Here is a 25908-nt window from a genome sequence, read left to right on the forward strand (position 1 = left end):
TCAGACTTTGCAGAGAAAGCGACAATTGCTTTTGAATAGCTGTCAGAATAGGACAGCACAGCAGTTTCAGCTATTCTCTGGAAAAGGTCATGGCAATAATATGGGGTTTCCCCCATAGTGGAGGAAGGAAGAGCCAGAGGAGCGACGCAGCCCTATGCAGAACACATCTTCATTGAGTGCAACACATCAGCACATTTATATGACATGTGGTGTTCGGATTCGACCCAGAAGTGTGAAAATTGTAGGTGAAAACAAGTAAACATGGTAAAAACAAAAAGGTTCAATCTGTTCCTTCACTGTCTGCCTCCACCTTGTTTCATTTATAGTGTTCTGTTCAAGATAAACATGATTTATTCCACTAATGTCTTGATTATAAAGGATTCATCTTTTCTACATATTATTTTTTTCAGACAAAAAGTACCTCTAGCAGAGGTAGATGGTAAATATTAACCATATGCTTTCTAGATTGCTTGTAAATTGAGATCAAGTTAAGTATTTTTTACATGAATTGTTATGGCTTTATTGTTTTAAAATCCCAATAATGTGGGTCCAGCAGACCACCGAACACTGCGCGGTGATTGATTGAATGAAAATGTTATTAACATATTGCAGAATGGGTACAATACAGGACGGCTCAATACACACAATTGTTAAGGGGATGCAGACCAGAGAAAGACTTTCGTCTTGTTTACATCAGGGTCCCCCATTTTCAATTCATAATGAATTGTAAGTAAGGGTGCAATTAGCACCGTGCAATCCATTCTTTGCGGATCTAGCCCTGAGTGAGTAATACAAACGCAAACACCACACAAGGTTTAAGATGCAGTAATTTATTAGCACCAACTAGCTGACACGTGAACAACAAAGCCAACGTGGTTTTACATTCTAAATGTCAATCAGACAACTATTTGGTTCATTTAGATTGGGTTGAAGGAGCTTTAGTTTTCAATATGATGTAATATGACCAAGAGAAGAAATTAAATCCTAAATGACTGAAAGTTAGTATATGGTTATATACTAAACAAAATAAGTTATATGCTATATGCCAGGGTTCGAAATTAACGGGGGCTTGGGGCAAAATGCCCTCGAAAATTGACCAAATGCCCTCGAAAATCAGTTAAGGGGGGCAAGAAAAGCCCCCGTCAGTTTACTAATTATATATATGCTCTACAGTGCGAGCATTTCCCTCGTATTTGCCCCTAATAATATGTGTGTGTGCAAACCGGAAAAATCATTTACTTGCAGTGTGCGAGACAGACGAGTGCAGATTACAAAACAGCTCCGCTGTTAATAGTTCAGATTGAAACTGGACTGAAATTCAGTTTTTGGGTGGAATGTTTGTTCCCAGGAGGGAGGGAGGCGGGGCCCGCTGCGTTTTACAGGCACTTGAGAGGATGCGAACACAGACAGAGCGCTCTGCTTTCATCAAGCATTACACTGCTATCTTAACGTTAGCAAGCTAAGCATCTGCATAGCGCGACCTGTGTAACGTTAAGTAACTTGTGTTCGGCGGGGAAAGACCGTTCCATTTGTAACACAACTCCAAAGAATAACATACAAATCCGATCCCGATGCGCATTTCCTTCATTCCACAGCGCTGAGCGCGCAACGTATTTCATTGATCGATCTGGCCAGAGCCTATACTCAGAAACGTTGCGTGTGTGGGGTTTTTCATCAATTTGAAACAAGCCTCTTGACTGTTGGAATTAGGGATGTTAAAAATAAAATAGCTAATAATATTATTCAATATTAGACATTCATTGATCCAGAGGCAACCGCTTATTCGTCTGCTATTTGTAGATATATCAAGACAACAACACAACTTGCCCTCAGGGACAATAATATTTAATCTATTTAGATAGAGTATGTATGTATTATTTACAGATAATTGAAGGTACCTCAAAACATGAACCCAAGCCATGATGTCACACATCGTGTGTGTGTGTCTTACTTGAACAATTGTCACTGTGCTCCTAAATTTCTGTGTGCTCCTAAATTTGTATTTAGATTTTATTTATTAACATTTTATTTAGGAGCACATGTGCTCCTTGGGAAAAAGGTTAGCGTAGAGCCCTATATATGGAGACATTAACATTACGTTATCAAACATAGGGACGAAGACTGTAAAAAAAAGTGTCAACAATGTTTTATAATCTTTGTTAATTTTCATTATAAAAATGTTGTGCCCCCGAAATACAAAAAAAAGCCCCCGAAAATCAATTAAGGGGGGCAAAAAAAGCCCTTGAATTTTTTTTTTAATTTCTAACCCTGCTATATGCAACCTAATATTACTGAGAAGAATATGTGATGGGCCCTGTGTGCGTTGTAGCCTTTTTGAAAAGCATTAAACATCTCTGCCTTGGTAATACAGTACAGTACCGTGGCAATATTTTCATATTCATATCAAGGCCTCCAAAATCATAGGGTGTGACCTTCCCTCCCTGGACTCCATCTTCACCTCCCGCACAACCACCGTGCCAGAAAAATCGCAAAGGACCCCTCACACCCAGCACACCCCCTGTTTCAGCCCCTGCCCTCAGGTAGGACCCCTCACACCCAGCACACCCCCTGTTTCAGCCCCTGCCCTCAGGTAGGACCCCTCACACCCAGCACACGCCCTGTTTCAGCCCCTGCCCTCAGGTAGGACCCCTCACACCCAGCACACCCCCTGTTTCAGCCCCTCCCCTCAGGTAGGACCCCTCACACCCAGCACACGCCCTGTTTCAGCCCCTGCCCTCAGGTAGGACCCCTCACACCCAGCACACCCCCTGTTTCAGCTCCTCCCCTCACACCCAGCACACCCCCTGTTTCAGCTCCTCCCCTCACACCCAGCACACCCCCTGTTTCAGCTCCTCCCCTCACACCCAGCACACCCCCTGTTTCAGCTCCTCCCCTCACACCCAGCACACCCCCTGTTTCAGCTCCTCCCCTCACACCCAGCACACCCCCTGTTTCAGCTCCCCCTCACACCCAGCACACCCCCTGTTTCAGCTCCTCCCCTCACACCCAGCACACCCCCTGTTTCAGCTCCTCCCCTCAGGTAGGCGCTTCAAGTCCATCCTTGCAAAAACCACCCGCTTCAACCACTCTGTACCGAACTCAAATACCACCAACCTGGTTGTGTGGCAATAAAGGTATCTTGTAGTTTGTGGTTTTTGTGGTAGCCACTATTACTGGAATTCTATCAGTGCTGTTGGTATTAAAGAAAGCTAAAAACATTGTTTAACTAAGTAATATTAGGCTACATGATGAGAGGGTGTTCTGTACTGTTATTTCTAGGGATGCACGATATTGCTTTTTTGACACCGATACCGATAACCGATATGCTCCTCAAGCCGATAACCGATATCGATAACCGATATTTATTGTATTATAAAAAAAATTTAATGTATATATTTTTTTTGATCAACATTTTTTTTTTTTAACATGAAACAAAACATATCACAATACAATAATAATACATAAAAAGACTTCCCAGGAAAATAACTTAACACCAACTTAAATGTGACCTAACCAGACAACAGAAACAAAAGCCAAGACAACAGTTTTGACTGATAAAGTGACCATATTTATTTTTCCAAATGAAAATTCACAATCCGTCAACAGCTTGTGGTGCATCCAACCTAAGACGCTCAAAGCTTTGTTCTTTTTTCAAAGCGGAGCCTTGATAAAGAGGCTTTGAGTGGACACATCACCACCACAACAACGGGTCACCTGCGGCATCACCATCATTAGCATCGTTTGCTAAATTAAAGAAGTTTGACAGAAGGGCAACCAGCCAGGCAGCGCCGTTATCTCACGGGACGAGTAGCTACATTAGTTAGCCAACAACCAGCCAGGCAACGCCGTTATCTCCCGGGACGAGTAGCTTCATTAGTTAGCCAGCAACCAGTCAAGCTAACGTTAGCATTCGGGAGATCCAGCAGCTTGTCGATGTGCTAATAGCCTCAGCAACCTAACGTTAGCTGGCTCCAGCAGATCGACAAGCTGCTGGAGCCAGCTAACGTTAGCTTGCTGAGGCTATTAGCACATCGACAAGCTGCTGGATCTCCCGATGCTGGTTGAAGTGGAGCTAGGTAGCCAGCAGGCTAAATGCTCCGCGACGCTGAACTGCATGCGCCGGTCTGTCTGTCCGTCGTGGCGGTGGTGATGCCGCAGATGACCCGTCGGGCTGGATGTATTGCAAGTTGTTGCCCTTTTCCCTCCTTCTGGAACGTCTGCATTGCATTTATTACAAATAGCAAGCGATCTTTTTACTCTGAAACTCCGAGTACCGACGCGGCCATCTTTGTTGTTAACTTGCGTGGCTACGTCACAGCCAAGTAAGGGAGCGCTGGATTTGTGTAAAACGCCCTGTTCCTAAACCACACGATGTCAGTCGTAGCACAGTACTGACAAAACGGGAGGAGCCTTTAGTCAAAACAAACGCACTTCATTCCAATTCACCCACACCGCATTTTTTTTTACCAAAAAATATATTATATTATCGGAGCTATTAATAACGTTATCGAGTTTATCGGGATGACGTCATAATTGCTGATATCGGCCCGATAATTATCGGCCCGATAATTATCGTGCATCCCTAGTTATTTCTATGACTCTTGGAATGTCCTCCGACTCTCTGAAGTTGGAGGTTCTCCCTTCCCTTGGAATGTTTAAAGGCCAACTTGCAGGTTGTATTTTTGTTCAATAAACAATGCGACTAGGCCAACGCTGACTTTCATGAAGAGGGGAAAACAAATGATCGAAATTGACCCAGTTTTAGCATTTTTATCAAACATTTTGTTGACCAAACCACAAGCTCCACGCACATGCATATTTTAATTGCATGTTTCGTGTGTCATCTTAATGCTGACGTCACGTCAGGTGCAGGGCAGCAGGGGCTCTGAGAGTCACAGGCAGGTAGTGGCAGGAAGCAGAGCCTTGCTACTACTAGCCGAGGAGTGATGAATGAAAATGTATCCGTTTCACCTAACACTATTGCTCCGTGATCATAGCCATTCATCTCTAAAGCTAACCACTATTTGTAACAGCCACAACCACGTTACCATATTTGTAATAATGTAAATCATTGTGTCGTTGTACATATTGTGTATACAACGTTAGCAGCTAACGTAGCTTAGCTTGGTAGCCGCCGTTCTTGAAACTCCTAACAAAGCCCGAATTCAAATGGTTCTCTCCTTTTTGTATACCTTTGTCCTCACAAGTATTCTGCCTGGGAACTTATGGACACGACAATAGTAGTTATAAGGTGTTTGATCATTGTGTCGTTGTACATATGCAGGTAAAGGGGCTATCCACCGAGTGCAGCTAAAGGGGCTATCCACCGAGTGCAGCTAAAGGGGCTATCCACCGAGTGCAGCTAAAGGGGCTATCGTATCAACATGCCGCGACGTGTAGCTAACGTAGCTTGCATGATGCGTGTGCAGTGCTTTGCCCCACAGGTCTGAGAAGAGGACCTGCACATTTTACTCGTTCCCAAAACTCTTTTACATGCACGACAGTAGCCATAATGCTAACGTTAGCGGGGTAACGTTAGCCAGAGCTATATAGCCAGCTTGGTACTATGACCCAGGGATAAGGCGACAGCCCACAGACCAGTAGCGCTGCTGTACTGAACAACAGGCTGCCTAGTGGTAAATGTAGTTCTTTTTTTACGACATTAAAAACATTATAACTACCTTGTTTCAACCAGTTGTAGCTGGTCCATCAAAGTCTCCGACGATTAAACCCATTTGCGTCTTGTAAGGCGTCCATTTGGATCAAGGAAATAGCTTTCTGCACTCGTCAAAACTCCTTGTAGTGGATCAGAAGTAGGGGAAAGATATCAGACGTGACGTCATGGCCCTGATAAGCTTTTTAATTTGCTCGTGCATGTTATTCGTGCGTGGACCTTTTTAACCATTTCTGAGTGGCATTTCCGGCGTCAAATGGAAAAAAATTAAGAATGAAATTATATACCAATGATGTAAACTACCCATAATTGATCAGTAGGGTTTAACCTGCAAGTTGGGCTTTAACTTAAAGCGTATGATTTATGATGAATTGTTTTTAGCCGATTGTTTAATTTTCTGTGGATATTGCTGCTTTATTTGTGTCACTGTTTTGTATTTGTATGCTCGTTGTTTCTAGAAATGAGGAAAACCTCAGAAACACACGAATTGAAATTAAAATAAATAAAAACAATACCTTTCAAATAGAGTGCTGATCTGGGGCCAGCTACCTTAAAAACTAGGATAGCTCACATTTGGTTTATCCCAAGCCCCTATTTCTTACTTACCAATGTTGATGGGTAGAGTCCTTTCCTCGTACTCTTTCTGGATAGTTAGCCACACAACCGATGCAAAGGGGGGGAGCTCCTGTCTGTACGAGCCGACTGAGGCTCACTGAATTTGACTCCATAGTGCAACACTGAGTCAGCCTGGACAGACAGGAGCCCCATTGACGTTGTATTGGTTTGCGGCTAACTATAACGTTTGGACAGTTTAAATGTTTAATGACCAACCGTTTCACCCCGGTCTGCAGTTGTTTTTAATTGTTTATATTGATTGACTCTCTTGTTTTTATTTTTTATTTATTGTTGGCTGTATTTCACTCGACATCGTAAATGAGTTTAACCTCAATTGATCTTTCGAGGCTAAGTAGAGATTGAATGAATGAATGAATCCGGAACACAATGGATTGTGGTGAGAAAGGACACGACCAATCAACATCATCATTGGCAAGTAAGAAATAGGATGAGGGGTCCAAGTATATCTTTATGAGAAGGTGGTTCATCCTCATTTTTAAGGCCCTTATTGGTAAGCTACCTCCTTAAACTACATCATTATTGGAATGGAATTTTGGAACCTACTCGCTGGTCCTTAACACTTTGGGCGCCAGCCGCTTTAGCCATCTTTGTACTCAGTGTGCCACCGCTGTAAAGGATAGGGATTTTCACTGTGCGTTGCGGTGTTTGCAGGGCTATATCTATATTCTATATTATAGCTATGGAGACAATACTATGGCTCATTTGACATTGATTATCCATCATTCAACATGTGAAAAATTATAAATTTGTTCATGTATACGTTTGCGTGTTATACCGTGGTGAATATTGTATAGTTTCAGAGTGATCCTGGCTAATTCCTGGTAACTGTGTTATGGAGCAATATGTGAATTTTGCTAAAAGCGTTCGCGTTGCTCGCCTGGACACGCTACTATTTCCAATTCAAAGGTATATAATAGGTATTATGTTTCATCATGAATGCATGAAATGGGCGGGGGGGGGGGTTGTTTTTTGATGCTTTGATCGTCAGCAACGGCATACGTTTTGGAGTATGTTACATTATGATCGTTGCGATCAATGTGAAATCATTGTTGGATCAAAGTAGGATTGATGTCATATAGTCCTTACCTTTACTAGGAGGTATCCCGAAAAGAATATTCCAATTGTCTGATCGCGATTTCCAGTATTGATGTCGATCGGGTCCCTGACATGAAGTGGCACAAGATATGCCTCAAGTGTGCTTAATGCGAAACTCCCGGACTTCCAACACTATTACTGGGCTGCACAGACAAGGGCTCTGTGGATTTGGCAGAATGAGTCGATTAATTCCCCTGCCTGGAGACAAATAGAACAATGCCATACGATGGACGTACCGCTGGCCGGAATTCCTTTTATCAGGAAGTACCACACCCTGAAGAATAGTTCAGATAACCCATTTATTAAACACACAGCAAGAACATGGTTTGAGATTCAGACACATCTTGGTTATTTTATTGCATTTCACAGAAAGACTACCTTCCACAACAATCCAGCTTTGCCAGAATCACTTAGAGATGGCATCACCAAGAAGTGGTACACTCAGGGAATTAAAACTTTTGGGGACCTATATGATAATAACATACTTATACTGTCCAGGGTATCTGCAGGTTTAGCCCAGTCAGATTTAATGCTTTTTAAGACTTTTTAATGCCACTCAGAATTAAATTTAATACCAATTTCACAATAACAAAAATCATGCAACGACACCAATTAGTTTAAGTTTAGGGACACATTGGGGCGGCTAGGTGGTGTAGTGGTCTAAGGCACTCGCCACCAGTGTGGAGACGCTAGGATTCGCGTGTTCGAATCCAGCTCTCCACATTGTTTTTCAGTTTGGCTGGTCGTCCGCAGTAATACACATTGGCCGTATTACGGGGAGGGAAAAACTGAAGGGTGGGGATCGAACGTTGTGAACAAGCGACTCCTACAAGTCGGTTGGTGCGCCTGCGCAGTAGAATCAGGAAGTGTCGGGGGCAGCGTGAGCCTCCCACGCGTTACTCCTCGACACTGAGAGATCGAGCTGCGCAGGTGAAAAGATGCGACTGCTGTTACCTCAAGTACCGGAGGGGACTTGTGCTATGTATGACTTAGTCCTCACTGCAGCCGGCTTGTGGGAGGCAAGAAACAGCGTTCGTGACAGGGGAGGGTTGAATTGGATGATACGAAATTGGGATGGGAGAAAATATATAAAATGGGAGAAAAAGTGGATAAAAAAAAAAAAAGTTTAGGGACACATTGGTCCAAAGATGTTTATTAAAACATAACTTGGAAACTTAAAAATCTTGAACTTAAAGGAGTAACTGGATTGGATGAATTTCAACAAAGGGGTGACCAAACATAAATAGCAAATATAGCTATACAAAATATACCAGGGGCCAAGCAGCCACTGTCAGAACACATAACTATTACCACCCTCCCCAGGGTATCAAAAAAGTCAACCAACAAACAAGATTCTTGTGCCGGATCTCCTCTCTGGTAAACAAGAATACCCTGAAAACTCTGGCAGGAGCACTCATTCAAGGGTACTACGACTATGCTTGCACCTCATGGTACCAAAGCACCTCAAAGGCCCTAAAAACAAGATTACAAACATCACAAAACAAACTGGTCAGACTACTGCTTAACCTCACTCCTAAAACCCACTTTACCCCTGCCCACATTCAAAACCGCTCTTAAAGAGCACCTACGGGAGGCTGCAATTAGAAACTGGGCACCGTAAATGTCCAAACCCCCCCCCCTCCTAATGTACAGTCTCCTCCCCATCATATGTATATATTTTCTGTTAGGATCTCTGGGTAACAGTACTGTATATTTGCATATCGTATATGTCACAATTGTAACACTACAGTACTATATAGTATACCTGTATGTCATGTATGTCCCTATGCCATTAATGTCATGATGTCATGTATGTTGAGTATGTCATAAATGTCATGTCACTATAATTGAAAATGGGGGACCCTGATGTAAACAAGACACGTCTTTCTCTGGTCTGCATCCCCTTAACAATTGTGTGTATTGAGCCGTACTGTATTGTACCCATTCTGCAATCTGTTAAATAAAGTTTTCATTCATTCATCCAGTTGTTTTGTTTTTGTGGTTTTGGTTGAATGAATGAATACTTTGTTTAACAGATTGCAGAATGGGTACAATACAGTACGGCTCAATACACACAATTGTTAAGGGGATGCAGACCAGAGAAAGACGTTTGTCTTGTTTACATCAGGGTCCCCCATTTTCAATTCATAGTGACATTTATGACACTCAACATACATGACATTTATGGCATAGGGACATACAGGTATATAGTACTGTACCGTTACATTTGTGACATATACGATATGCAAATATACAGTACCGTTACCCATAGATCCTAACATACATGGGAGGATACTGTACATCATTAGGAGGGGGTGGGTGGGAGGAAGAAATACATAGTGGGTGAAGCTCTCATCGAACATAAACACAAACGTGTCCTTGTTTACATCCGTGAATAGATTATTTTCAAGTTAAGACCTCAGCTTCAAGCTTTGGCGTGGAGCCGAATGTTATCCGGACTTCTGTTGGTGCAGATGTTATAGTCCTACCTGAGATGGCGCAGCTGGTGTGGAGGCAGGGGCCGAAAATAAATGCGAAATAGTAGTTTGCAGGCGGTTTTTGCAGAGCGCTCAGCATGTGCGACGCGACTGCTCTTTTTTTTTGTTGCAGCAGGGCTTGTGATGGTATTTGACTGGGACCAACCATCGCGCAAACAGTGGATTGTCGAGCCAGTTCTCGTTAAATTGGCACTTTCCCATATTAACGAGTGCAAATGCTAAACTAAACTAAACGTAACGTTAGCGTTATCGCTTCGCCTTGCTAACGTTAGCTAGACTCCGTTGCTGAAATGGTTCCCCGGCCAACACATTACACAAGGAGTTGTGTTGGTTCCGCCCCATTCCGGTCTGCGTGATTCTACAACACGGTCAATGAAAAGTCAAACTTTATCTCCCGTTAACCGTTTTCCCCCAGATTTCATAATAAAACATAAGATGACATGGCATTTTATCTTTCCTTTCTATGGCATTTTTAAGACCTCTGAAAATGGGTTTAAGACATTTTAAGACAAACTAAGGCCTTAATTATTGATAAACTAATTTAAGACCTTTTAAGACTTTTTAAGGATCCGCGGACACCCTGCTGTCCTTTGAACAGTTACGCGCCGCCTTCCACCTTCCAACTACTAATTTCTTCAAATACCTACAGGTCAGACACTTCATAGGTACAGGTCAGGGAGGAAACTCCACTCTTCCAAAACACCTCCTCATAGATGATATTCTAAAAGGAGTTATTCACACTAGAGGCATCCTATCATTAACATATGATAGAATTCTGACCAGTACAGAAATTATACCCCTAAACGCCAAGAACAAATGGGAGCGGGACCTGGAATGTACCTTTGATGAAGATGAATGGGAATCACTATGGTTGTTGAACTGTTGAACTGATGCTGTAAAACTGAAAAAAAAAGAAAAAAAACAATAAACATATTGTTTTAAAAAAAAGTGTGCTTAATGCGTTTCGAAGTGGTCGGATGAAGCGATTTACTTGACTTAGTCTAAATTCTCCGCCCGGACGAAAGTAGATGTGACACACAGTGTGAAATAAGGTTTCAAAGGGTGGGCGATACTGCCACCTAGCAGGATGCGGCCGGTATTGCACTTTTGGGATCTCAGAATGATTTCCTATGGTAACACCAAGGTCCGTGAATCTAATGAATAAGAAAATCGAATAAAATAAAAAATAAAAAGAAATCTTGGGTTTTGGCACTCAACCGCTGGCGAGATAACCCGAGAAATCTCGGGTCTGGTGCCCAAAGTGTGTGCAAAACAGCGAAAAGGGTCAGCATTGCATCTGCACCGTGCTGACCCATTCAACAGGTAGCGTGGAAGCGATTTGCGGCTGATCTCAAAATGAATACAAAATACAGCACAAGTATAATACAACATCCAACCAGAGTGCAAATGTAACAGTAAAGTGTAACATACAATGCACAGGTGATTAAACTGGGTATAAAATATATAATTACTACCGAGTAATTGTGCGTTTTATTTGGACCAGGGTGGCCGCAAGGCGCTTCCATCACCACCACGGTCCTCTCCTGGCTGTTAGCGAACCTCTCCAGGCTGTTGGCGAGGCGGTTCTGAGGTATGAATGTGGACTGGAGAGACGTCTACTAACCAGATGTTGGAAGAGGCGATTCTGCTGACAGAGCAGCTCCTCGGTCTGTTTCTCCATCTGCTCCTCACGCTTCATCGCCAGGTCCTGTTGGATCCTCATCTCACACAAGCGTTGAGCCTGGAACCACGAGCGGGCAGACAGACAGACAGACAGGATGATACAGCCTACTGTATTACTCATTCCAACAGCACAAGCGGCAGACAAAAACACTATAGCCTGTACATGACACACACACAAAGAAAACATGTTCCTGGAATCAGAGACAAGAGTCTATTCGTCAAATACAGTGAATGTACGGGACATCTGTCTCAGTGACAATAGCACAGAGACCTTCAGCAACACAGAATGTTTATGTAGTTCTCTTACTGCCAGTATGGCTGTCTGTAACCATTGGTAACCAAGAAAATGCCTAATTTCTGTGCAAGGATAGAGCAGGTAAAACACTGTATAATACATGATATTACTGTTCCACTGTGACTGAGTTAGACCATAGAGTTAGACCATGACATTGATCCAGAGATCCACTTCTACCAGAACATTGATTTTAATTGTGAATATTATTCAGAAGACAAGTTCAATTAAAAAGTAAAAACTGAGGGGTTTTCAATGATTCATTTCAATAGTAGGAGTCTCTACAGAAATGTCTCAAATTAAAAAGTACCTTCAACTGTTTAAAAATAAGTTTAGTGTAATAGCCATTTCTGAGACTTGGTTGAGAAGTGACAAAGAACGTCAAGGGGGATTAGAGGGCTATGGAATGTTTTGGAAAAACAGGGTCATCAAAAAGGCAGGGGGTGTTGCCCTGTTTGTGATGTCTGAATTTAATTGTAATTGAAAATATGACAATGGTTATTGACAATTTGATGGAATGTGTAACCATTGAAATCAATGTTGAAAGATCCAAAAATATATTAATTAGTTGCATTTACAGAACACCAGGGTTGTGTATTGATCAATTTAATAAGAATATTTCTGAATTAAATGAAATGCATAAGGATAAGATGATTTTTGTTTGTGGCGACTTCAATATTGATTTTATGAAATCTAATGAACATACAAAAACTAAGGAATTTGTTGATAATATGTTTAGGTTGAGTTTCTATCCCCCAATTGTAAAACCTAGCAGAATAACAAAGGACAGTGCAACACTGATTGACGCACAATTCCTTTAACGCCACTATTTATTTTAACTCACCATTAACGTTTTAGATTTAAGTTTTTTTTTTTACTAGACTTCACTCAGGTGTATTATTGATACTCTCATTGATACTATGTTTGTTTCTGACTCAAAGTGTGTGTGAGAGAGAGAGAGAGAGAGAGAGGGGGGTGAGTCCTTTATTCATTGTTTTAAATTATTATTTTCTTTTAAGTTATTTTGTGCATCACTCTGTTTTAAATTTGATGTAAATTTGCAATGCATGAGGGTCATCCTTTTGTGTTAAATGGCTGCATAAAGCAAGCATTTGTTGACTCTCATGTTGATAAGAGTATTAAAAATGGAAAAATATCTGTTTACGGTAGATTTAGAACAGATAGAAAATATGCGATTAATCGCGAGTTAACTATGCACTTTTATTTATTTTATAAATTTCTTTATTACAGGAAAAGTAATTTGTACATTTAGGTCGCTTTCACATATAGTTTGTGGACTCGGTGCGGTTCTGGTGGTGAAGTTGCATCATTGTTGCATTCTTAATTTGGTTCGCCTGCGTTCACATAGAGAAATCTGTCAGCGCACCGAGACCTTCTGAACAATGTCACGCGGTCGAAAAGGGCGCTTGTCTATTGGACAGTGGAAATGTGTGTGTGGCTGCAAGCCGTGTGTGCGCGCGCGCGCGCGTGTGTGGACTGTCTGCGAGCTCTCAAGATCAGCGGAGCGAGTTTTGACATGGCATTGATCCATTGTTCTATTGAAGCACATTACCACCATCCTCTCGCTAAACAACTTGTAGACCAATAATAATAATATAATAATAGTATTGACGTGGCATTGATCCATTATTAATGCCGTGCGCCTCGGTAATAATAATAAGCCGCGTTTTTCTTCCTTCTTCCCAAGATGCACAGTTAGATATATAGATAGATAGATAGATAGATAGATAGATAGATAGATAGATAGATAGATAGATAGATAGATAGATCTAGAGTTCGCCTGCTTGGTCCGCGGACCGAGTTCGACGCGCATTCACACAGACCCGAAAAACCGGACTATCGAATTCTGGTCCGAAAGTCCGGACCAAACAGCCCCTGTGTGAAAGCGACCTTACAATTGACAACAACATCATTCATTTTCCATATTTTTTTCTTTTCTTCCCCTTTCATTTCCCCTTCCCCTCCCTCATACCCACCCCATCCCCCCCACACCGGAGTTGTTGAAAACACATCTGCAAAATATCCAAACATACAGCATAGATGCTACTGGGAAAGAAAAACAAAAAACAATAATAATATCAATCAGACCCATCTGTATTATGCACAAACATTTAGATAAAAAGAAGTAAAGAAGGAACTGAAAACACAGAAAGAAAACTCTCTAGCACGGCTGTGGAAGAAAGTCATCAATGAGATTAATTCACTCTTTCCCTCACCCCTGTCTATAGTATTGTGGTAATTCTTGGGTAGTTTGACCTTCTGCAGCTGCGTCTCCCGTTCCCCTCTCCCTCCCCCAGTTACCCACCCAGCCCCCGGGGTCTCATTCACACCCATACCAGGACAGGGAAGGGGGGGGGGGGAATTAGAAAATAGGAATAAAATAATAATAAAAAATAAGGAAGTGCAGTTAGAGGTGTAAAGCTCTTTCAATATTTTAATCGATTGACAGCCTTAATATATAATTTTAAATATTATCAACACATGGCATCAGACATATCGATATAATATCGGCATGCAAAATGTTGTGATATATCGTTGTATGAATCCCCCCCCCACCACTATTAAGCATTAACCCAGGCTGGGAAATGAAATGCTGAGCCAATAGCCACAGTATCTGCTAGATTTACAAATTCTTGGACAACATGTTTTTATTCAATGGCAGAGAGAAAATAATAAAGTATTGATTTGTAACCTTTAAGACATTCATTTAGTCATCATGTGAACTGTCTTGAACATGCGTACAGAATTGATTCAAACATACAATTGTTGAGTGTGTGCTTATAATTGAAATCGGGCTAAACTTTACAACATTTCTATATTAAAGAAAGTAAATGGCTCCTGGTGAGGGAGGATAGACAAGAATTCTGGCCATTTTTGTCCGCCATTGTATTTGGCCTGTATACTGTAAATGGGCAGAACACTTAACATTGTTTGAAAAGTTAGTTTTGTTCATCATGTTAAGTCAAGCAAGTACATTCCAACACTGGCTACCGTTGAGCGTTCACACCATTGTTAAAAGTTATGTTTGAGCCATTTTGAGGTCTATTTCCTCAGTCAGCTGCAGGATATCTCCTTATTTCCCTACCTGGACATTCAATATTAACTTATGAATCTCCAAGTGACTAGTGAGGTAATGACTATTTATGGGCAACGATGATCTTCAGTGTGATTTATACCGACGTGTTTTGTAGTTGTAGTTTATGAACAAACACCATCTAATCCCTGTTAATTCTAAGGCTGAGACCACTTATCGATAACTGCGTGAAATCGATAGTGGCGTCACTTATGTTTTTTTTTGCATGTGCAAATTCATTTTTTTTTAAGATTTTTTTTTTTTTATTAACATCGGTGTGTGTGTGTGTGTGTGTGTGTGTTATGTTTTTTTTTGCATGTGCAAATTAATTTTTTTTTAAGATTTCTTTTTTTTATTAACATCAGTGTGTGTGTGTGTGTGTGTGTGTGTGTGTGTGTGTGTGTGTGTGTGTGTGTGTGTGTTGTGGGCCAACTACAGCATTGCAAAAACTAGAGTGAGTGCACGTGACACACACACAACCTCTTAACCTGCAAGGGCCCACATGTGGGCCCTTTTTAGGACGATTTGACCACTGGCACTTTGGCGACCACTAGTGGCTTGGGTGTGCATATTTTGTAATACAATATATATATCGAATGAAAGCCCCATTTGTTGCCTGTCGATAGCCCTTTCAGGTGACAGAATCCGTTCAGCGGTTCTCGAGTTACATGCCGATATTTGAGGCTTGTGCAAAGTACACGGTATTGCGCAAAATACTCCCGACTCTTGGGGCTCTAGTTCCGTCAATCATTTGGCGATCTCGAAAATTATTGAAGAGGGTTGTAGCCAATGAGTGTGGCTTTCCAATGATACCCCACCTGGGGATGTACGCATCAGGGATCTAGGGGAAAAACTCACGAGCGAAAACAGGACGAGAAAAACCCCAGAATGAATTGAAGTCTATGAGAAAACTGAGCTTTTCTTTTGTACACAGTTTACCAAAATCACTCCTAATCACTCATTTCTGCACAGATCTTTATGACATTTGGACATGTACTACATAAGGCTTCAGGCTATGGATCTTTTTTAAGCCATACGCATTTCTGGGGAAATAGTACTTCTGGACTACTAACTACTACTCCTAGACCTATGTTACTCTATTTCATTAGCACTAAAAGTGATCTCTCTTTATTGGATCATAAACTTCAGAATGTTATCTTCCAAAAGAGACCAGGCTTATGCATGTGCTATAAGTATAAATTATAGTATTTTGGTTTGCAAAAAAGGTATGCAGTCCTCAAAAACAAAAACAAAAATGGCCACTTTTCTGCCCGCATGTTAACACATTGGGCGCCATGCATTGTGCCCATCATTATGCCCTCTCTGCCACCGCTGTAAGCCTATGGAGATGTTTACCTTCTTTGCAGGGCTATACATTTTTAAATGTATATATATTTTTTTTTTCTTTTTTTTTTTTATTATTGCAAAACAAAATTATTAAAAGTCAGTACTCAACACACAATGCATAATGAAACTAACAATTAAGGTGGCTAAAATGACATGCAAGTACAGAAACAGAAAACAAAAAAAAGTATATAATAATATTTTACCGTATACAGTGTATATCCAACGAAATTACCAATTATACCAATGTCTTAAACAGGATATACCCCTAATACCTATTATCTAAAACCCTACACACATATGCTCCAGCTCGAACCCCCCCCTCCCGGACCCCTCCTTGGATAGTACCTCCATTATCCCTCACTCCTAACCAGACACTACCATTATAAGGCCTAACAAAATTAATAGTTGGTTTCAGGTTGGTTGTCAGTTTGGCCATGGGTAGGTAGGGAATTTATTTTATTTTATTTTTTTATTTTATTCTTTCCCACGGCGACTATGGATAGGGAATTTCTTTATTTAATTAAAATGTTCACAACAACATGGATGCATGTACTCTGCCAACATGTTTAATATCCATAATACTAAATGTTTGACTAAGATTTCTATGAAACTTAAAAAAAAAAGGATTTTTTTTTTTTTTTTTTTTTTCTAAAAACTCATAAAATATATTGGGTCGCACCTAAATCGGCAGGGTCGGTCGGCAACCTGAAACCAACTATTAATTTTGTTAGGCCTAAGCTAGCTTTTATTCTCTCCACCACTTCTAACCACATTGACATTTTGGATTCGTTGAGACCCAGAATTCTTGCTGTAGATATTTCTTGATAAATCACATCGAGATATGTAAGAAACCAGAAAGCTATATCTGCATTACTATGGCCCCTTCAATCGGGTATCTATCGTTCCGGATGTGGGAACGTTATATTTTTTCATTCATACATTGTTGTGTTAATACCGTCGAGAATATAAGTATGTTTTTAAGCTTTTCTGCTGTAATTCCAAAAACGCTAGTTATAGGCCCTGAAGCATATGATAGATTATCGATTGGCGTTTCTTTCCTATACACGCTATATTAAAAAATTCAAATGTATATGATTGGTATACATTATGCTTCATCATGCGTGAAGGAAAGGGGGGGGGGGTCGTTTATAATTCCTTGATCGTCAGTAACGGCTTTATTTAGTATGGGTTGATATATTGATCAGACTGAATGCAAACAAAGAAATGGACAATCAAGCTGAAAGTAACGTTAGTTGCCTCTTACCGTTCGCCGATGAGACTGGAGGAAAGATATCCCAATTATTTGACGTCGATCTGCTAGATCCATTTCCGGTTTGTATGATGCAATAAACGCCGAAATCATATTGATTATTGCGTTTCAAAAGCGATACAAATGCACTCGAGTGTGTATATTGATCCACGCCACAATATATCTCTGGCGGAGGAATTTCCTCCATGCACCGATCGCCACTTCCGGTTTGGCGTGCGTGTAACTCGCCCGACCATCCACCAGGCGGCGGTATTGAGGCGTTGCAATATCAGAACAGGGTCCGGCTGCGATCCGGAGGGAGGCTGGATGAATTATGAATGCCATGGCGAAAAAATTTAATATTGATCCCAAACACGTGAGACGCCGTTGTTGGCGTTCAACGCATGGCGGGCAATAACGATTTATGCCGTTCTTGGTGCACAATGTGTTAAGAAATATTTTTTTTTCTTTTTTATTAACACATCTGGCGCCAATAACGTCGTACAACGTGTTTCAAGGTCATGCTAATTCTGCCATTCCACGGCGTACAACATTATTGAGATCATATTTCATTTTTTCGCCATGGTATTCATAATTCCCTCACCCAGCCTCGGCTGATACAATGGGAGCCTGCACAACTCTGCAACGCTTCAATACTGCCGCCTGGTGGATGATCAGCGAGTTACAACCGGAAATGGATCTCTGGTGATCTCGGTGCATCTGGGAAATGCGTCCTGCACTCACATATTGTTGCAGGACTCTAGACACACATCCGTGTATATGGATCGCTGCCATAACTCTAGTCGATCCACGTCAAATAAGTGGGATCTTTTTCCTCCAGTCTCATCGGCGAACGGTAAGAGGACGCTGACGTCATTTTCAGCGTGATTGTTTATTATTATTAATGCAAACTGCTCTGATCAATATATCACCCATACTACATAAAGCATTTACTGACGATCACGGAATTATAAACGACCCCCCCCCCCCCCGTTCATCTGCGCATGATGAGTCATAACGTTTAGGATCGTATTCAGTTGGATTTTTTAATATAGCGCGTATCACGAATAAACTGCAATCGATAATCTATATTATGCATTTAGGCCTATAACTAGCGTTCTAGGAATTACTGCAGAAAACGATAAAAACATATTTATATTCTAGATGGTATTTTCGTATGAATCTATGAATGAAAAAGTATAACGTTCCTACATCCTGAACGATAGATAATCGATGTTGAATGGGCCATAGTAATGTCAATTTAGCAATACAATTAAAAAAGTTATAGCCCTGCAAAGAAGGTAAACATCTCCATAGGCTTAGAGTGGTGGCAGAGAGTGGTATGAGAGGGGCAAACTCCCTGGCAGTTAATGTGTTAAGAAAGAAGTATTTAAGTTTTTTTTTTTTTTTTTGCAAAATAATAATAAACACATTTATATTTATCGATAATTTTGTCCCGATTTATCGATTATTCCAAATGGCATATCGGCTCAGCCTTAGTTTATTCCCCCCCCCCCCCCCCCCAAGTTGTTTTCCCCCAAAAAGGGCCGTGGTGCGCCCAAAACAGAGGTGTGGCGATCAAGATTCAGTGTGATTGACGTATTGCCGGTCTGATTAAGCTAAATCTCGATAGCACTCGTACTTTTGAAAGTCGTGAGCTTTCTTTGCTCCCTGGTGTCTGCTTCTGCTGTTACACACACATTAGTTTGATTAAACAACTGCTTGTGCTCCTGTATTGATTGACTGATGGTATTGTATGAAAGTACAGACAGTAGTTCATCCCAGAGGATAACACGAAAAAGCTACTTAATCACTTATCACTTCAAAAATACAATTTTACTATTTACTACACAAAAACCACAACATAGTGTTTGAGTGGAAGTGCGAGTGCTTTCCCCCCAAAATAATTGCAATAAAGAAAGACATTTGCTGTAATTTCCTGCAACTTAAAAACATAATTTCAATAAAATAGAAAACACAAGGGTAAGTTCCAAATAAGTTAAGTTCCAAATAAGTTATTTATTTAAGTGTATAAGGTTGCACAAAATGCACAATAGTTTAACGTTGAACACAAAGACACACGCACGCTCGCACACACATGGCACCGAACTAGTGGCGCTCTTATCATTCAGACCGTCGCTCTCTCTCACGTTCAGAGGTGCAGCGCGTGGCTTACAGTTAATGTTAACCGCCACGCCGGAGTCGACAGTGAAGTCTTCTCTCACAACCACAAAGGTTTAGTTTAGTTTACTCAGTTTATTTGACGGGTCCAGACGGGATTATTACCATACGGGTGACAGACAAATTGATTGACACTTTTCATCTTCAACCTTGTCTCCTCTGACACTGGAATGCTCCTTATTTTAAACATAGTGTCAGATTGCAAATATGAATGTGAGTGAGCCACACACATAAACAGGGAGCGTGCCTCCTTATGCAATACACAGGACTCCTTAGGCTATATACAGGACTCCTTAGGATATACAGGACTCCTTAGGCTATTTCCAGGACTCCTTAGGCTGTATACAGGACTCCTCCTGATTGGCTGTATCAGTCACTTATACAAGGGCTCCACAAACTGACGGTTGTGTGTGTATTGCATATCCAAAACACTTTACAACTTATGCCTTACATGCACCCATTCACCCACACATTCACACACCAACGGCGGAGGCGACCGTGCAACGTGCCAACTTGCTCATCGGGAGCGGTTAAGTGTGTTGCTCAAGGATACTTCGACATGCTTCCCAAGAGGAGCTGGAATCGAACCGGGAACCTTCCGATTACCAGACGAGCCACTGTTGCTCCTCTGTGTGTCTAATCTAATATTGGGCTGGGTTTAGTAAAATCACTTGCATTAGATGGGCGGACGACGGGTATTCAGTCCCTGAGCTGCTGTACTGAACTGAATGTGAACCCTTTCACTGCCGCACTATCAAACGGTTAACCCTTTCACTGCGACAATACACAGAAGGAAGTTCTACACAGAAGGAAGAGAGGTGGTTTGTCTCACTGTTTATAAGAGAGCTGTAAGCGAGGTAATGACAGTGTTTTAAAGACAATAACATTTAAAATACTACCGGTTAAGTGGGAGCCGTTTCATCACGTGTGCACTAAACATCTCAGATAGAAATCCAACACTTTAAATTACCTGTAGGTTAATACCCTAGATCTAGTTATCAATGATAGACAAGACAATAACATTTAAAATACTACCGGTTAAGTGGGAGCCGTTTCATCACGTGTGCACTAAACATCTCAGATAGAAATCCAACACTTTAAATTACCTGTAGGTTAATACCCTAGATCTACTAGTTATCAACGATAGACTTGGGGGGGGGGGGGGGGGTTGCAGCGAAAACACAGCAGAAAATCCTGACGGCTGTCCCGTCTGTTTGTTTTCCGTGGGTTAATAATTCATCCGTTATTGTACTGTAATCAGCTGACCTTTGTAATTTGACCTCATAATCTTCCTTCCTGGTGTGATGTTTATTTTGACAACCGCAGGAAGAGCGTCGGCAATATATTCCTGAAGGGTCACCGAGCCTCGTCTTTGACATTTCATCTCACGCACGCTAAAAGGTTTCTTACAATAATACTAATGTTATCCGGAGGAAATTAGCCATTGATTTTACAGTGCCATGAGCGATCGATCCCCTGCACATGGCGATGAAGAAGCTCGGGCCAGATTAAGTGGTTCAAGCATAAGGCAGATCACTGGGGTCAATATGCCAATGTGCTATATTTCACCTGGCAGGGCACTATGACTCATTTTCACACAGGCTATGGTAAATAGCACCGTTGTGCATAGAACAATACCATACACAACCAGGGCTTTCCCCAGGAGTTTCAAACAAGGAGCCGCAACTAGGGATTGGTGTGATTTTCCATTCTAAACCAATAAACTATTCAACAAACAAAGGTCTGGGACTGCATAGACCATCTGTAACAGGTTAACTTTTGATAACAATGTATTGTTACATGCACGTCTTTTAACCACATATACTGTAGGCTATAAAAAGTACACCAAGAACACGTGTAACAACTCCCCCTGCCTGTTGTGATGCCTTTACACTCCTGCTTGACTTAAAAGGGTGCTATAGATAACATTCAGCCACTAGATGTCGCACTAGAGCGCCGGCATGTCATTTATCCAAGCAGGTGCATTCCACTTGGGGGACATGGGAAGTAGGGAGGGGACACATGCACACAACAACATACATGTTGGACCAGCAATAATACTGTAATAAGAATTTATATTCTCCTTTGGTTAATTACAATTTAGTCAAGCATAGTAACAGACACAATATTTCTGACACTGTGAATACATTCCATGGTCCATAGATGTCCCTAGATAACAAGAACATGCAAATGTCCTTGTAGAAGTGGCGCCATCTTCCATTTACTTGGGTATGTACTTTTAGGTGAATTTTCTGAAGATATGGTTAGGGCTTAAGAGGTTAAAGGTGAAATGTGTGTCTTAATGAAGTATTGTGGTGCTGCACAGATGTCCCAGCCTACAAAACATGTTTGTTTTTTTACATGAACGTGGAGCTACTCTAGTTCCGACAATTTGACACTAGCTGACATTCCCATGCAGACGCCACAGGTTTGAATCCATGTGTGGGTATTGAAATGTGATACTTGATTGATGCTTCAATACCATGTAGCAGGGTAGCCCTGCCTGAAACCTAGTAAGCCTGATGTCTTTCTACCTCCCCATCTACCTCATTCATTCATGAACTGTGAGTCATTTCAGGAACAGGTGCTTGTTAGATACAAACCAGACAGGCCTCTTAGAATAGAGCGCTATCCCTTTCATTAACCCTTTGTTGTGTGGCAGTAAAAGGGTTAACCCTTTGCTAGTGTGGCAGTGAAAGGGTTAAAACACCTAGCCGTACCTTTTGATCAAGCTCCTTGTTGGCCGCTTCATACTCTTCAGTGCAGGCCATGATCTTTTCTTGGTATCCGATGATGGATACTTTGGCTGAAATGAAAGACAAAGACGGGTGCTAATAGATGTTTTTCCACAGCAGACATGTTGATGTGTCAAAGCAGGGTAAACACAGATGTAACTAATAACACATGAATAATAATAATATTCAATTTATATAGCGCTTTTACGGTGCTCATAGACGCTTTACAGCGTGAACAACAACAAAAAAACAGAACAGTCAATGGTCGAAAGCAAGGTTGGTTCCTTGCATGGTCGCCTCCGCCGTCGATGTGTGAGTTTGTGTGAGTGAATGGGTGAATGTGAGGAACAAAATTGTAAAGCGCTTTGGATAAAAGCGCTATATAAATGCACCATTTACCATTTATTTAAAAACAAGGGGAAACATATGTTTTGCATGAACTATTTGATTTAAAAAATATATATATATTACCATTACAATATTCTAAAATCGATGCCCATCCCTACATCATTGTAAACTATCCTTGCGAGTTGTAGTTCATGCAAGACAAATTGCCAAAAAGCGTGAGCATCCATGTTTTCTGACTTTGTACTTGTAGCTCGAACACACAGTGGGAGATTAAGCGTTTCCCACTTCCAACTCCACACCTCCGACCATGAATGCAGCATTAAAGTAAAAATGTCTGCTGTGAAAAAGGTCTATACTGTTGTAGGCCTATATACATAATCCAACATAAATCATTTTCCAACATAGCTTCACGCAATGGCCTAGCCTGGGAATTAATATCCTAAACTACGTAATGTTTGAGTCCGGTATGCGTGACTAAAGCCTCACAAGCCAGAATAAATATTGCATGATTTCACAAAGCTATGGAAGATTATTCTGGTTTGTGAGGCTATAAGACTCTGTAGCCAGGGGTTTAATTATCTAAACTATTTTATATAGTTAGAAGACTCCAACATTATGGGAAATGCGCTTAACATCTTCTCCAGAGTCAGACAAGAAGATATAGGCCTATACCAATTTCCTCTCTGTTCATAGTAGAAGGCTATCTGGCTGCAAACTAGTCTAGCTTAGCACAAATACATGGAATCGGATACGGACCACTAGCTAGCCTAGTTTAAAACTCCGGGAGAGGTGTTTTTGGCCAAAAGCTATAGGCTAGCTGGTCCCTATCTGCATCCATTCATTTTGTTCTAAGCTGGCTAGCTTGAAGCCGGATAGCTTTCTACTGAATACACAGAGAGGACATTGGTAACTTAGCTATATACTTGTCTGACTCTGGAGAATACTGCTGCTTATTAAGTGCATGTCACATAATGTTGGCTTGTTCCTTTAATAGTAATTTCGAAATGACGTTAGCTCTGAGCTAACTTGTTCCATTAGCTAACTTGTTCCATTAGCTAACTCACTCACCATCCTGTAATTGCCTTGTCTTCTCACTTAGATACTGTTCAGTCAGGAGAATTTGTTGAAACAAAGCATCCAAACTCATATTCTCATCGAAGGAACGACCGAAAACAATGAAAAACAGTTTATTTAAACTCCTCCACAAATCACTGCGGTCTCTCTGAGTGACGCTGACAATTACTGGTTGGAGCACGCGCGCAGCCAACGTGACGTTCTGCCAGGTGCGTCTGCGCGGAGAAATGCGCGCGTGCTCCAATTGATTGATTGATTGATTGAAAACTTTATTAAACAGATTGCAGAATGGGTACAATACAGTACAGCTCAATACACACAGTTGTTCAGGGGATGCAGACCAGAGAAAGACTTTCGTCTTGTTTACATACCCCACCCAACCTCCTCCAATGTACAGTTTCTACGTCAAATGTATATACTCCCTTTTCTTGACTCCTTCTGTATCACAAACAGTACTGTATTTGCAAATCTGGTATGTCATAAATGTATAGATGTAGCAGTACTGACTATCTGTATGTCATGTATGTCATATATGTCTATATGAATTGAAAATGGGGGACCCTGATGGAAACAAGACAAACGTCTTTCTCAGGTCTGCATCCCCTTAACAATTGTATGTATTGAGCCGTACTGTATTGTACCCATTCTGCAATCTGTTAAATAAAGTTTTCATTCATTCATTCATTCATTCATTCATTCATTCATTCATTCATTCACATCAGGGTCCCCCATTTTCAATTAATCATAACATATATATATATGACGTAGACAGTACCTACTGTTGCATCTAGATATTTATGACATACCAGATCTACAAATATACAGTACTGTTTATGATACAAAAATTGTCTAAAAAAGAGAGTATATACATTTGACGAAGAAACTGTACATTGGAGGAGGTTGGGGGGGGGGGGGGTAACTGTACATTGGATAGACTGCAGTACTGTTACATCTAGACATTTATGACATACCAGATCTACAAATATACAGTAGCAAGAGAGTTTACCCTATTGGCTCCAAGGGCAATTATTGTCAGTCAGAGACAATAGAGTATGATGGCATGCACGTAAAAATGTGCACGTGCTCCAAGGGGAATGATGATCAGATGCATGTCAATAATTAAAAAATAAATGAAAGAAAATCACAATTCCATGATGATCAAGGTGTCAGGTAATAGTTACCTATTATTTACTAGTCGTGTTGTTTGGCCAACGAGAACATCATATTTCTCATATAGGAAAACTATTTCTCAGTGCGGGTTATTAAAGAAACATTCATCAGTACCTCTGTTGCGGTGGTGTGTTGGACGTTTGTAAGCGAGTCAACAATCGATAACCCGAATCCAGTGCCTTGAGAGCAGCAGCCATCGCCAAGATGTGTCACATAATGCCTAATTCTTTGACTTTGACCAATTTTCCAAAGCGCCGCTGGAAAAGAATGGTTTTGATGCGGTGCCATGAAGCACATTAAAGTGTGAATGCCTGCTCGTTTTTACGACTGGTGGGACTACATCATTCTGACATTTGCAAAATTAATATTACATATTGATTGAGGCTTTTCATAAATCACCTGACAGAAGCGGCTATAACCTTCCTGTGGGGGGGGCTGGCAACGTTCCCTTTGGAGATTCAGAAAAGCAGAGTCATCAAATTATAGACAGACAATTAGGCTAGTAGCTGGGCCTATAATATCATTACACGCCCCCCCCCCCCCCACCGACACCGTCTCTGCCGATAGTCTAGACGTGACCCATATGTGTCAGTTCAACTGAAACCAACGCAGTCTGCTGAAAGAAAGAGGGGTTTTCGCAGCTCTCTATCTCTGCTCCTCCCTCTCTCTCTGACTCCTCTCTTCCTCTCAGTTTGGGGCACTCATATCTCTCCCCCCCCCCCCCCCCCCCTCTCTGGCTCCTCTCCCCTCGCGCTCTCTCTCTCTCTCTGCCCCCCCTCTCTGGCTCCTCTCTCTCTCTCTGCCCCCCCCCCCCTCTCTGTCTCTCTCTCTC

General features: G+C 41.4%; 1 protein-coding gene across 1 annotated transcript in view; it reads right to left on the reverse strand.

Annotated features, from left to right (window-relative positions):
- The window catches only part of LOC311234267 (coiled-coil domain-containing protein 172-like), a 71053-nt gene extending 47027 nt beyond the window's left edge, over positions 1 to 24026 (reverse strand). Inside the window, exons 1-3 of the mRNA XM_084321403.1 lie at positions 23901 to 24026; positions 22470 to 22555; positions 11528 to 11644 (exon numbers count right to left, since the gene is read on the reverse strand). Coding sequence (XP_084177529.1) covers positions 11528 to 11644; positions 22470 to 22555; positions 23901 to 23979 — 282 coding nt within the window. The 5' untranslated portion in view covers positions 23980 to 24026. The remainder of the gene's footprint in view (positions 1 to 11527; positions 11645 to 22469; positions 22556 to 23900) is intronic.
- Between the last annotated feature and the right edge of the window lie 1882 nt (positions 24027 to 25908).

This window comes from Notolepis coatsorum (genome assembly GCF_963971535.1).
Source record: "Notolepis coatsorum genome assembly, chromosome: 9".
Taxonomy (NCBI): Eukaryota; Metazoa; Chordata; class Actinopteri; order Aulopiformes; family Paralepididae; genus Notolepis; species Notolepis coatsorum.